General features: G+C 35.3%; 1 protein-coding gene across 5 annotated transcripts; it reads right to left on the bottom strand.

Moving 5' to 3' along the window:
• Nucleotides 1-7,964: 7,964 nt before the first annotated feature.
• Nucleotides 7,965-13,810, bottom strand: LOC117435572 (glucagon family neuropeptides). 5 transcript variants are annotated; one of them, XM_059015189.1, is made up of 7 exons: nucleotides 13,447-13,803; nucleotides 12,855-12,959; nucleotides 11,191-11,325; nucleotides 10,727-10,831; nucleotides 10,029-10,163; nucleotides 9,414-9,525; nucleotides 7,965-8,097 (listed from the first exon to the last, which is right to left on the bottom strand). In XM_059015189.1, the coding sequence occupies exons 2-7, from the start codon at nucleotides 12,956-12,958 to the stop codon at nucleotides 8,089-8,091; spliced, it is 600 nt and encodes a 199-aa protein (XP_058871172.1). In that variant the 5' UTR covers nucleotide 12,959; nucleotides 13,447-13,803; the 3' UTR covers nucleotides 7,965-8,088. The 5 variants fall into 5 exon arrangements, with proteins under 5 accessions (XP_058871172.1, XP_033914759.1, XP_033914760.1 ...); XM_034058868.3 differs by lacking the exon at nucleotides 7,965-8,097 and having other exon boundaries at nucleotides 8,558-9,525; nucleotides 13,447-13,804; XM_034058869.3 differs by lacking the exons at nucleotides 7,965-8,097; nucleotides 13,447-13,803 and adding an exon at nucleotides 13,075-13,335 and having other exon boundaries at nucleotides 8,558-9,525.
• Nucleotides 13,811-15,087: the final 1,277 nt, after the last annotated feature.

Raw genomic sequence — 15,087 nt, 5'->3', positions numbered from 1 at the left:
GACAGTTTACAAATCAATCATGCACTTTTTAAATGACATAACCGATACACCATTCACATATTTTGAGGGCTTAAACCCTTCTACACATTCTGTAAAAAAATGGAAATGATCGGATGCTCACAGCCGGCGCTACAATGAGATTTATTTTAACCGTAGCACTTTATGAGGACATTTTTAGGGCGTACACCGTACGCCCCCTGATACTGAAGGGGTTAACGCTACACCATTATGTGTATGTATGACATCACTGATGAAATAACTAATCACAGGACAAATGCTCGTCACTTTGGAGGGTTTTGCATGAGTAACCTTAACGTTATTTTAACACAGTTTTTGCAACCACGCCACTATAATATATATCAGTGATTGGAAATCCTGGCCTGTGATTAGTTAAAACCTCATCATAGGAGGAATAATAGATTGAACTATTGCCTTAACATCCCAGTCAATAGTCTCCATCTGTCATGTGACTGGTTCACTGTCAGTCTCGCCCCTTTTCAAAGGAACACCTTTCTCCCCTGCACTCTTCACAAGAGAAAATGGCTGAACACAGATTCTGTGAGTTAACAGAAAATTAATTACAAAACATACTACAAAAGAAAGATGCTCCAAACACTAAAATCGTGATTAAAATGTCACTGTCACTGTTTTCTGACTTTCTGAAATTCAAACAAATTCAACGCATTCGACGAAAACAAATACAGTGCCTTGCGAAAGTATTCGGCCCCCTTGAACTTTGCGACCTTTTGCCACATTTCAGGCTTCAAACATAAAGATATGAAACTGTAATTTTTTGTGAAGAATCAACAAGTGGGACACAATCATGAAGTGGAACGAAATTTATTGGATATTTCAAACTTTAATAAATAAAAAACTGAAAAATTGGGCGTGCAAAATTATTCAGCCCCCTTAAGTTAATACTTTGTAGCGCCACCTTTTGCTGCGATTACAGCTGTAAGTCGCTTGGGGTATGTCTCTATCAGTTTTGCACATCGAGAGACTGAAATTTTTGCCCATTCCTCCTTGCAAAACAGCTCGAGCTCAGTGAGGTTGGATGGAGAGCATTTGTGAACAGCAGTTTTCAGTTCTTTCCACAGATTCTCGATTGGATTCAGGTCTGGACTTTGACTTGGCCATTCTAACACCTGGATATGTTTATTTGTGAACCATTCCATTGTAGATTTTGCTTTATGTTTTGGATCATTGTCTTGTTGGAAGACAAATCTCCGTCCCAGTCTCAGGTCTTTTGCAGATTCCATCAGGTTTTCTTCCAGAATGGTCCTGTATTTGGCTCCATCCATCTTCCCATCAATTTTAACCATCTTCCCTGTCCCTGCTGAAGAAAAGCAGGCCCAAACCATGATGCTGCCACCACCATGTTTGACAGTGGGGATGGTGTGTTCAGGGTGATGAGCTGTGTTGCTTTTACGCCAAACATAACGTTTTGCATTGTTGCCAAAAAGTTCGATTTTGGTTTCATCTGACCAGAGCACCTTCTTCCACATGTTTGGTGTGTCTCCCAGGTGGCTTGTGGCAAACTGTAAACGACACTTTTTATGGATATCTTTAAGAAATGGCTTTCTTCTTGCCACTCTTCCATAAAGGCCAGATTTGTGCAGTATACGACTGATTGTTGTCCTATGGACAGAGTCTCCCACCTCAGCTGTAGATCTCTGCAGTTCATCCAGAGTGATCATGGGCCTCTTGGCTGCATCTCTGATCAGTCTTCTCCTTGTATGAGCTGAAAGTTTAGAGGGACGGCCAGGTCTTGGTAGATTTGCAGTGGTCTGATACTCCTTCCATTTCAATATTATCGCTTGCACAGTGCTCCTTGGGATGTTTAAAGCTTGGGAAATCTTTTTTTATCCAAATCCGGCATTAAACTTCTCCACAACAGTATCTCGGACCTGCCTGGTGTGTTCCTTGTTCTTCATGATGCTCTCTGCGCTTTAAACGGACCTCTGAGACTATCACAGTGCAGGTGCATTTATACGGAGACTTGATTACACACAGGTGGATTCTATTTATCATCATTAGTCATTTAGGTCAACATTGGATCATTCAGAGATCCTCACTGAACTTCTGGAGAGAGTTTGCTGCACTGAAAGTAAAGGGGCTGAATAATTTTGCACGCCCAATTTTTCAGTTTTTTATTTGTTAAAAAAGTTTGAAATATCCAATAAATTTCGTTCCACTTCATGATTGTGTCCCACTTGTTGTTGATTCTTCACAAAAAATTACAGTTTCATATCTTTATGTTTGAAGCCTGAAATGTGGCAAAAGGTCGCAAAATTCAAGGGGGCCGAATACTTTCACAAGGCACTGTATGACGGCCGGGATATAAACTGGATTATGCAGCAGTTGGCAAACCAGGCAGAGACAGAGAAAAACTTTGCTAACTATGCAGTATGAACTTCAAAAACATTTCCTGTTATTTATTTATTTACTTATGCTGTATCAGCTACATTTAAACAAAATATATAAAGTTGCATTTACTATCCAACGTTGCCTAACTTATTTTTTTCACTGATTCATATATTAAATATGCCCCTCGGGAAGATTATTGTTACCTCCAGGGCCTGAGGCTGCAGGCATTATAGCCCCTTGTTGGTAACTTCTTCCCTAGGGCCAATAATTGTCTATTATAGCCTTCCTCCCCAGTCCATCCATCCATGTATAGTAAATATAGACTGCAGAGGAGACTCATAGTGGGAAACTATAGCCTCCAAGGGAAGAACTATAATTACAGTAGACAATAATGCCTGAAGCTGCAGGAGGTAACTATAGTTCTTCTCGAGGGGCCTTTAGTTTCCCACTATGAGCTGAGGTCTGCAGTCCCTGTTTGTTTTATGACTCAGTCAAGTAAATTACAATAATTAATAAAGCTTTAGTTTTAAATGGTACATTACCATTTTTTGGCATAAAACTGACATATTTATTTACATCGTCGAGTTGGATTTGTTTTGATTTTGGAAATTTAGAAATGCTGAGAGCAAAGTTTTTATGACGATTTTAGTGTTTTTTAGCATCTTTGGTTTGTAATTCATTTTCTGTTATGTCACAAAATCGATGTTTATTTTTATTTTTTATTTTTTTTTTAAGGAAATCTGCTGTGTACCATAAGGTTTATAACAACAGCTTGTTTACGCACAGCTTGTGGCCAACTGTCGGCTCCCGAGCCGCATGCGGCTCTTCTGTAGTCGAAATGTGACTCCTCAAACTTCCCGTATATTTCATTACACAATGAATAAGTTATTCGTTTTTTATATGTTGTTTGTTTTTTATGTGTATTATTTTTACAATAAGTTTTTTTATTTATTTTTTTATCACAAGCCGATCCATTTCCAACCTTAGCCAATCAGCAGTGTGGCCACAACACTTTTCTGTTACATAACAACTAACTAGCAAATCATATCCACCCTTACTTTACTGTGTATTCGGGACTCGAGTTACAGAAGCTTGGAAACCGTTAACTTTACATTGAACAGGATCGGCAGCAGTGTGGAGTAGTGGTTAGGGCTCTGGACTCTTGACTGGAGGGTCGTAGGTTCAATCCCCAATGGGGGACACTGCTGCTGTACCCTTGAGCAAGGTACTTTACCTAGATTGTTCCAATAAAAACCCAGCTGTATAAAAGGGTAATTGTATGTAAAAAAAATAATGTGATATCTGTATAATGTGAAATAATGTGATATATTGTAACAATTGTAAGTCGCCCTGGATAAGGGTGTCTGCTAAGAAATAAATAAAATAAAGGTAATCGCTCTTTTTTTGAATTACTGAATGCTATGAAACTATTCATGTAAGCGAAGGGCAAAGAATACTGTGAACTGACAGACCCTCAGTGGGTTCTAGATTTGGCATTTCGGGCAGATATGTTGTTGCATTTGGATAAACTAAATGTAGGTCTACAAGGGAAGTTAAAGATGTTGCCCGATCTTGTGCAAAGTGTGTTTGCATTTGTAAACAAACTTCAGTTGTTTCAGAGACAGTTGCAAAAAGGAGAACTGACACACTTTCCGTCGATGTTAAAAGCCAATTCAATTAATGATACAGCAGAAGCACTATAACAAAGTATACATCGCTACTCAGCCCTGCTTCAAGCTCTTCAAGACAGTTTTGTTGGACGATTTCAAGATCTTCAGTTGAAAAGACCTCAGATTAGATTTCTGGTTGACCCTTTCAGTGCTGTAGCAGACTGTTTGAAGTCCCTGTTAGTCACTGATGACACAGCATCTCAAATGGAAATCAATGAACTTCAGGAAGATGACAAATTGAAGTCTATTCTAGAAGAGGGAACGCTTCAATTTTAGAGTGCTGTGCCAAAGGACACATCCCCAAACATAAAGTCAGCTGCATTTAATATGGTGTGTGATATACACACCATATTAAATGCACTTAACCATTTTTTAAAGTTTGTGGCTCTTTGTCACTGTACATTTTATTTTCTTGGCTATTGGTCCATGAAAGGTTGGCCACCCCTGCTATAAGGTGTATATTTTCACCTCTATTTACATGACCAGCTTTGCATCTAGCCGGGAGTCAGACACTGCACAGGGGGCGTAATTCCTTTGTTCTCAACTGCACACAATAGACTAGAGTCCTTTAGAGACTTTTCCCAGAGACCTTTACTCCATTTTATGCTGCATATCCAGTGCAGACTGTTTGTTGACTTTTTTTAATTTTCTGAATTTTCCTTTTTATTTAGGAATGAGGCTGCAGGAGATTTGAGTGTGATACTCCAACACATTGTAACTCAGGCACGGTTTTCTTTATGCTTATTTTTGGTTTATTTAGTTGTATAATCTTTGTTTGTTATTGTTTAATAATATTCACTCTGAATGTATTTTAGCTATTGTCTTTCTTGCACTAAATATATTATTACTCCTATTTAATGGCCAATAGGCGGACCATACCAGCTACTCAGTAGCAGCTGGTGCACCAGCTGCCCAATGGCAGCCAGTGAAAAAATTCAGGTTTAGCACCCCCTAAACAAAAGGGGGTGCTTACAAAGACTGGCCATTAACTAATTTAAAAGAAAAAGTAGAACCTGCTTGTATGAAATAATCCATCTTGCTTATTAATGCTAATTACTATCTAGATCCATGACTAATAGCATACTACTCAATGTAATAGTCTTTTTGAACTAATGTTATTATCTTGTGCTGTATTTTAAGGTACAGCTGATAATCAAATTATTCTGATTATATTGTAAATAACATCTTGAAGAAAGTTTCCAGAAGTTTTGTACGTCAAATGCTGCTATATGACTAATCTTTGATCTTTTAATTGCCTCATCTTTCATGTCCTTTAATTGTATTTGCAAATAAAGTTATATATTTTGTCTCTGTCTTTTTCATTTGATTGAAAAGCACCCGCAGTGGGGATAAGTGTTGTGATCATCATATTGGCTACAAGGGTTTTTCACCCTTGGATGTTACATTTGGAGATTTAAATAAGATCTAGGTAGAAAATGTATTTATTTGATTCTGGCTAACAAATTCTGTTTAATTGTGGATTTCATGTTCAGCCCCATGTGGGTCATTGGTTACCTCCTGGATAATTCCTCAATATGAATGTGATAAATGTGATACAGAACCTATATTCATTAACATTGAACTTATTTATGAATTACATCAAAAAAGATACATTTGTATTTCTGTAATGGAAAACATGGTAGAAAATCTGCTATATTATAGTTTTTTTTAGACCCCTCAAATACACTTTATTTAATGTAAATACAAAAGAGAAATGACAATCGGAACACAAGGCATACCACCAATATTTAAATAACATATTTAGAAACTATTGCTGTAAAGCCATAAATATTTGCAACCAAAATATTTGCAGAATCACACCCATAAAACCTATTTTGCTCCAGAAATGTTGGCAACCTGTTGCAATATGAAGTATGTATTGTTAGTGGAATTTACTATTCATGTGTGGTGCCCCTGTGTGTATTTTGTGTGGAATCACTCACTCGAGGTTGGAACATTACAGCACGATACTTGTTTGAGGTTTGTCCACTGTTTTGTCTATTTATTTTGGCATATGTGCCATTTGTTTTGTGTGTGAACTCTTTTATTTTGTTCATTTACAATAAACCAGCGCAACAGCGCATTCACTCCCCAGTCCTGTGTCCTGCATTTCCTGGCCTGATGTCTCAACCAGCCAGCCTGTTCACATCGTGCCAAAAATGTTTTCGGTTTTTTTTCATACGCGAAAAACGCATAATAAAAGGATTGCAAATATTTATGACTTTACAGTATACATTTTTAACAGAAATTAGAAACTATGTACCAAATAATTAATTTACCCTACTGTATGAAGACGTTCATCTTTAACTTCTGACGTTAGTGTGTGGATAAATTATATTTAAAAGCAGTTGATTTAAGGGAGGTTTCACTTTAAATGTTTTCTTATCTCTTTATTATACAGAGCATCAAAAGAAACATATCACTATTATAACACTTTACTTTAAAAAAAATAAGGTATATAAATGATGGACATTGACGAAATGTTTTTGGTTTCTTTATAATCACTCGATCATTCATCCTTGACCATGACACGCTTGAGTGACTATGAATGAAGCATATGCACTTAATCACCTAATTAGTGAGGCAGTTGATTGGACACTGGATATGGAGTGATTTCAGCTGTTGAATTGCAAGCTGAATAAAAGCAATAAAGAAACACAGAAAAAAAAACAATATGCCACGTCTGTCAAGAGAGCAGCGCCTTCGTGCAATCGGCATGTTGGAGGCTGGACTAGGGCAGCGTAATGTGGCTCGCCGTCTTGGGTGTGAAAGTGAACACCAATTCGATTTTCTGACATATTCTTGTGAGTAGGAAGTCTGTGTGTGTGTGTGTGTGTGTGTGTGTGTGTGTGTGTGTGTGTGTCTGTGTGTGTGTGTGTGTGTGTGTGTATGTGTGTGTGTGTGTGTGTGTGTGTGTGTGTGTCTTAAGTTTACTCCTCAGAGTTTAATGTTTACTTGTTATAAACAATTCCCAAATCTGTTTCCAGACAGTTGAATGTTTGCATGTTGGAGTCTAAAATGGTTCACCTGTTTTCTGTTACAGTGCTTCGCACCAACCTGAAACACATATAATTTGGTGTTTTTAAGCAACACAGTACTTTGAGCTATATGGTCATACCATAAATATAAAATTTAAATAGGGAAGTATATGGTTTACGTTTCAATAAAAATCCCATTCTAGGCAAAGGACATAGTTTGATGTATTGCTTCCCATCACCTGTATAATTCATGTAGTTTCTTCAGAACCTTCCCAATGCACTTTTTAAAGGTTAATTGTCATACCGGTACCTCTTTTGAACCCTTTTTCACATAATGGAGAGCTATTAGTTTGCTTGAATAGTGACAAATGTTTTATCTACCTGTAAATTCAGTTGTTCCACTGTGTTATAAAAGTTGTAGGAAATTCATGGAATACTATATTTAAATATTTTTAAAATAATATGCTTGATATACTTTTATACTATTTAGCCTATATAGCTAGCATAATTATAGTGTTATTACTTGTTTCAAAGATTAGACGAAGTTGTGTTGTTTACAAAAATTTATTCATACAAATGTTACAACACTTTAGACATTTATAAACGTTACGTGTGTATTTAAATAATGATGCTCTTTGTTAAAATCCATTTTCCACACAAGAGTAAGCTTTTTTTTTAAATTATCCACAACTATTAATAGTGCTTCATATATATATATATATATATATATATATATATATATATATATATATATATATATATATATATATAGTTTTGTAAGGCTTTTTGCGCTTCAAAAAATGTACACAATATATTTACGGAGATTATCATGATGCTTGCAACTAGCCATTTAAAAATATAAACTAGAACTCCAAAACAAATTCAAAGTGAACGCACTTTCAAGCCTAATCCTGACGCTACTAAAATAAATGTTCAGCGCATTACAATAATTACCACTAAAAGAAATGCAAGCTGATGGGTTGCAGCATTGTAGGGCCACTAAATAGCCATCTGTGAATCGTGGCGATTTTAAAGTCGAAGCAAGGCACCAAAGCTGCAAGCTGCATCCTGCGTCACATAGCCTGGAGGAGAATGCAAAATTAAAGTAAGATTGATTTCACACACAAGGCTCAGGTACAGATCGAATGACTGGCAATGTCTGCATGGCATTGGTCTGCTAACTAAATTTCTCCTTTGACTCACACTTCACATTTAATACATTGATAAAGGAAGTATTTTCGTCTTGTTTTTAATCGTTTTAAATAGGCCAGTCTTTGGATAATCTTCCCAATTTTTTTTTGTTTGTTTGTTTGTTTTATTGTTTTATTTTTTTTCATTTAGAACAAGATTTATGAGCTCATAAACAACACCCTCCATCCGCTGATCGAAACTTCCTCACTTTCTAACTTCCTGATGTAGTTGTGAATCCAAGTCATTCAGCGACACCCCTTTTTAATTAGGCCTGATAAATCTGAATCATCACTATTCTTGACTGCACTCTTTTATGAACAGTTTTTGCAATAGACTACAGATGAGAAGACAGGAGGTTTGCCAGTTGTTGGTAAATTTACATTCAACATGAAAAAAGTTATGTAACAAAATAGTGATTTTTAAGGAAGGAATCTTGAAAAAATAAAACATTTACTACAGTATACAGAGTACAATGTAAACAACAATCAGTGAGAAAAAATTAACTGTTTCTTTAGGTTGCATACTGATTGAGTGGCTTTAACAATTGTTTCCTTGGTTTTGTAGTAAGAGTTTACATGATTTGTTTACAAGACAATAGATACATGAGGCACAATCATGAAACTAGGAGGACTTAACACTTAATTTCTGTAAGGTTTGAAAGAAAATAGAGCAGGTGACAAACAAGGTAAAGTTTAAACTAAATCCAGTTAATTATGAACACCTTAAAGATCTTTTGTTTTAAGATTTTCATAAAACTGATTTAAAAACATGGGTAGCACTGGAGAGTAACACAAAATACTTTGCACAAGGTGTAAGGACACAATTGTGGCTCTACCGAATTAGGGTGGAAATAAATCATATTCTTGATGTAAAAGTTTGTTATTTCTATCTCTTTGGGTTTGCAAGGTTTGTCTTTGGGATACTTTTTCAGTATGGGACACCTTGCCAAAAACAAAATATATTTTTTTTTAAAAAAGAAGACTTCATATATAGTTTTACCTTCTGGTACTCCTTTCTTATGCACATATAGGTTGTAAAAATTTAGAAATGTAATGATTTTCTAGAACACCAATAGCACGAATTAGGAAAGGGAGAAATAACTGAGTAAGAGGTACAAGTGACAGGGCAGCATTGAAGGGTAAAGAAGGGGGGGCAGTTCCCCCTGGAGATAGGCTTGTGCAAAGAGAGCCTTTATATTCGGACTCACCGAGGGGAGGATCGCTTTCAGCCATTGTCCCCAATCACAAGCACCATAATCCCCATGAAGCAGGGCATCAAACATGTCCAGTAGCAAATATTCAAAATTAATGTCTTCAGGGCTGTCGTGAATAAAAACACTAACCTCTTAATGTCAGCTATAAAATAGGGGTAACATTCAAAACAGTGATTGTCTTTTTCTATGTGTCTTATTATAAAGGATTAAAGAGCTCAAGCTAATTAGGTTTGTGTGCACACTTTATATGAATTATATATATATATATATATATATATATATATATATATATATATATATATATATATATATATTGGTATATATACCGGCATATACATAGGCAGGAACTTAGTGATTGGTCCACAAAGTAGATTTGTGTGGTCTCAAGTGCTTTTGTAGAAAAGAAAAACAATATTATTATCAAAATATTCATTTTAATGGCTTTACTTCATACATAAATACATGTTTAAATAACACAGGCGTGATTGATGATTGTTCGGTTATCTCAAAATGACTCTTAACTTTAGGGGTGTATACACAGGGCAGTAGGTAACTCAACGCTACAAATAGGTCAGTCGGCGTCCTTTATTTCTAACCCTTTGTCTATACCTTTTCCCCAGGACTGCAGCAAGATATTTCTTGACAGCCATTTGTTTCCTGTAGCGGCTGTAGCTGTCTGTGAAGATGCCATCCGAGTGTCTTTTGGATAAAGGTTCTGAATCTTCCTCCATACTGCTCACTCCACTGCAAAATAGAAAGGCAGAACACATTTTTAACACATGTGGTTAAAACATTGTTTTCAATTTATTTCAATGTCTATAAACAGTGCAATTTAATTTATCTGAATACGTTTTTGATCTGCCAACCAAAAGATTCTTATTGTTTAAATAAAATCACAACACACGTAAAGTGCAACCTGATTTTAGCTCTACAGGGGGGGTGTATAAATGAAACCTAGACTTGGAGACAATATCGCAATATAAATTATTCATAGATAAAATGTAATTTATTCATGCACGTGGTTTCTTAGCAGTGCTCATTAGAGGAATATTAAGAGCATAAAGCAGACTTCTATCGTCTTACTTGCCTCCTTTTGAAGTCCAATTAAAAACAAATAGTTTGTATTTAAGTTGAAGGGTGAAAGACCAACGACATGCAAGAGATATTAGCGAAGCATTGCAGATTATATTTTAGGGGATAAAATGAAATGGGATGAAAATATGTTTTAAGAAAAGGAAAAGACGAGTCGTGGCAAAACAGACACAGACATATAAACTAAAGAAAACCCTTTAAAGACAACTCCTTACCCTACGCGCTTTTCCATCAGAGAATGTAGATATTTTCTTGCTGACAACTGACCCAGCATCGTCCTATAGGCTTTATTAAATATTCCATCAGCATGCCTTTCTGTTCTGAGATAATAAAATGCCAAACACAATGACTATCAGTGACCCGTCACAGAGACAACATACCAGAATTAATTTGCCATTAATGGTCAAGAATGTAAAGTTGTTAATAATTAATTGCCTGGAGGGGGTGGTATTACATTGCACTTTGTATACTTTTCTTCAGGACCTTTGAAATTTGTGAGTATTTCACTGTGAATAAATAAATGTCTTTCTAAAATGGTAGTCTACTACAAGTTTTTGCATTCCAGAAACGTGTGTCTGGATAGCACATTTAATCAACAGAAAACATTTAACAGAAAAAAAGTAATCATATTAATGAAATGCCCTGCATGCATTGCATGTCAATTTTGTTTTTCAATCACCTCTTCTCTGGTGGGTAATATAATGTATACACATCGTCAATGACAGATGGAGGGTTTCGTATAGCAATCTGATCACTGTCAAAAGCCAAGTCTGGTAATGAGTTTCCGTCTTCGTCATATACTTCATTTTCAAGTCTGGAAGAAAGAAAGAAAATAAGTTAAATAATTGCCTTCTCTCCTCGCGTCTTGATTAATCATAAATTTATAATAACTTGAGCAATGCTCCTTGGTTTCTATTGCCTGGAAGGGGTTCGTTTCTATTTTATGTGTACATTACAATCCTTTATAAAGACAGCTCAGTGTTGAGATTAAGGCGCACCAGTGTAGGAGTCCACAGAGACCAGCATCAATCTGTCACATCACCCGTTAGAGAAATAACAAGTTCAGCCAACCTGTAGTGATTGTATTTTATAAATAAATGTCACTTTTACCTTGCAATATAAAGTTCACACAATCATTACTTCTAGTGATTTAAACCCGTTTTGTAATGATTAGCCAACTATAATTGTAATTTTGTCTTATGTCTAAAAAAGGCAAGTTTACATGTTTGCATCTCTAAAGGCAGAAAGGATAGCGTAGTATAACGGCCAAATTGATGTGTAACAGGTATGTAAAGAACAAAAATCGCAACATATGTATTCAGGGTACTTGGCATGCTTTGATCTACCATTAAAATATGTGCATTATTCTGTAAAATAACTTGGATTGTTCAGAATCCGGTATTTAAAAAGCAAATGAACACTTAACATGAAACTTCAGTGCAGCTATAACAAAACTGAAAAAGAATGTACTCATAGTCAAATTTAACAGATCAAAATGTATTTTCTCCCTGGATTTTGAAAAGCAAAAGCAAACTCCCTTTAGTCCGTTCTAATGAAATGCAGTCTGCAGTCGGCGGGGACTCTGGTTATTGATTGATGCTTTGAAAAAGCATCCACCTCATGCATTTAATGATGAGCATTGCTGTATGGTCTTGCGATTGGGCGGTGTGCAGCTTCTCGTTCACCTCGCCCCATGCCTCAACAAATGACGCCATCCCACCAATACCCAAAGGATTTCGGTCCTCTAATTATCTTTATCAAACTCCTTTTACAAAAGAATAGAAAGTATTTTGTGTTTTAAAACTCCCCGTTAATTGTTATCTCGGTAGCAATTAGACTCACTGTGATGAATAGTAATATTAGTTCATAAGATCCAGTTGAAAACATCTAACAAACTTAGGAAGAGGTATTGTGCTAATGCGTTTCCCCATCAACGCAACTAAAAAATCCACTTATTATTATTATTATTATTATTATTATTATTATTATTATTATTATTATTATTATTATTATCAAGTAAGTACAACTAAATAATACATCATATACACATTACTGAAGAACTGAACATAACATGTAGCCTATTCTTATACATAATACTGCAATAGAATTTAGAGATGTATAATGCATTTGATGATCGTTAATATTTTTATAACTTTGTCGTTTTTACGAATAAATCCTGTCCTAGAAAAACAATGAGCATTTTCAAAGATTGCCTTGCTGAAATCAGAAAATCTTTAGCTCGAGGCAATCGGAAGACAACGTTAAACAAATGACACACCAATACACGCAACTGCAAATTACATTAAAATACACAAATAAGTACAAAATAAAAATATGACATACCTAATTTTAGGATAACTAAGCCCAGTAGGTGAACAGTAGATGCTGCAATGCATTATGATCCCGTAGATGAATAATGCTAAAGTCGCTTTACTGGACATTGCCATTCTGCAAAAAGAATACCAAAAAGTTAAATTGAAACAGTGAGCATAAGTTCATACTGAGATATGCTGTAGTTACAACCTCCTGTTGCAACTCAAGAAAGGGATCATAAGTTACATACCTATATACGAACCCACCAAAATACACGAATTATTACAGCTTTACAGCACATCAGTCGAGCATAAAGAACACCCTTTCCCTACCACTGCTAAAATCCAGTTATGTCTTAAATCAGATCTTCTTGTAGCAACAAAAAAGAAAGAGAGAGACTTTTGCACTGTAATTTGTTATTTCCTCCCGCCCCCTGAAAAACTTTCTGAAAATCAAGAAGGTGCAACTGTCTTCCCAAAGGTAAAATGGAGAAAGGCTCCCGCTTTGCAGCAAAATCCGACTGATGTACTCCACAAGGTGTTTTTTTTTTTGGGAGGGGGGGTGGTCTTTTTTTTGTCATTTTTTAAAAAAGTCTTTGCAAAGATCGAGCATTTCCACGTACCTATTGCAGTTGAGTTGAGAGCTGTGCAGCAGGATGCGATCCGGGTGAGGCGGAGATTGTGAGAATGAGATCTCACGGCACTTACTCACTGAAGCGCCTTTGCTGTTTTCTTATGTGCCCGTCAACGTGGCCAGCCCTCCACACTTTTATATACAATATGCAATTATCAAGCTGTACAAACACTGCTTTATGAACAGCAGTGTAAACATTTGTCTACATATTACCTTTATCCAAAACTTTTGTTTGTTGTACCGATTCACCTGGATTTATATTCAGAATCCAAACAGCTTGCCTTTTTTCAATAAGTCACATTATGATGCTACGGACGTCATCAAGCCTTCCTCCCGGAATATAATAATACTTTTCCTTCCTCATCGATGAACTAGTCAGAGCCATAAACCACTCACGTGCGCTGTTTCAAAAACGTCATTTTCATACTTAGAAGTATGCTAATATTTGGTACGGGATAATTGAATAACTTTTGAATAAGTCAAGTTACATTTCAATAATGATAGATTTCAATAAAATGCTATACAATACAGGCTATTGGAAAGGATTGATTGTTGTGTCAAATGTTATCTACTTTCATGATGGTGTGGTAAAAATTGAGCTGTCCACTCCAGTGGTGCTGAATTAGAGTTACACATTAATTATAAGTGCTATGGATTTTAGCTATTCAGATTATTATTTTTATTTTTTATTTTTTATTTATTCGTTTGAAATACCGTTATATCTGATAAAAGCATTTACTGTCTCTGGCTTTTATTAGCATACATGGAAATTATATTTTCACATTTCAAACCACTAAATAAAAACAGATTAAAATCGTATTTCTCTTTGTAGAATGTGCAGTACAGTGACAGTGATGTGACACCTTTTTACTGATGTTTGATTCTTTACAAATGAAACATCCATACACCTAATTCGCAATGATATTATTGATCAGCAAGTTGTTGGTTTTATTTACAAGCTAGTGTATTTCTTTGTAAGACATGTTGTACAAGAAAATATAGAGATTGCATTTACGTACATAAGACGTGGAACTGAATTACACATGTTTTATTATATTAAAAAAAATGATAATTTAGTTTTAAAGGTTAAACTCTGAAAAATGTGTTTTGCGTCAATAATAAAGGTCATAATTCTGACGGAGATGGGCACATGTTTGAAAACCCTAGGGAATAGCCTCAGTGGAAAATTGTAGAGCCCCGAATGAATAGTTTTCTGTGAAATAAATGACTAGATATACATTTGTGTTTTTATGACACTATTTTCAGTCTACTCAGTGTCTACATTTTATTGCAAAAACTCCAATATAATGTGTTTCAGTATATTAGTTTACACTAAGATTACTACTATGACAACTACCATTACTGCTACAGTTAATACGGCTACTACCACTACTACTACGACTATTACTACTACTACTACTACTACTACTACTACTACTACTACTAATAATAATAATAATAATAATAATAATAATAATAATAATAATAATAATAATAATAATTTATTATTATTATTATTATTATTATTATTATTATTATGCAATAATAATAATTTGATTGAAATAAAACTTAATCGTATGGGGGAACTGAATGAGACAGGAACCGATACCGATTATGAATTGGTCGTGCA

The sequence above is a fragment of the Acipenser ruthenus genome, chromosome 3, assembly GCF_902713425.1.
Source record: "Acipenser ruthenus chromosome 3, fAciRut3.2 maternal haplotype, whole genome shotgun sequence".
Taxonomy (NCBI): Eukaryota; Metazoa; Chordata; class Actinopteri; order Acipenseriformes; family Acipenseridae; genus Acipenser; species Acipenser ruthenus.
Note: the sequence above shows the minus strand (reverse complement) of the source record. Positions and strands in the feature narration are given on the sequence as shown.

Bases quoted from the DNA above. Each gene is read 5' to 3' on its own strand.
- LOC117435572 (XM_034058868.3), bottom strand. From the start codon at position 12,958: ATGGCAATGTCCAGTAAAGCGACTTTAGCATTATTCATCTACGGGATC. The intron at 10,164-10,726 runs GTAAGGAGTTGT...TCTATTTTGCAG, and splicing joins CTGATGGAAAAGCGCGTAGG to TGGAGTGAGCAGTATGGAGG. The intron at 9,526-10,028 runs GTATAGACAAAG...TATTCACGACAG, and splicing joins GCTGCAGTCCTGGGGAAAAG to CCCTGAAGACATTAATTTTG.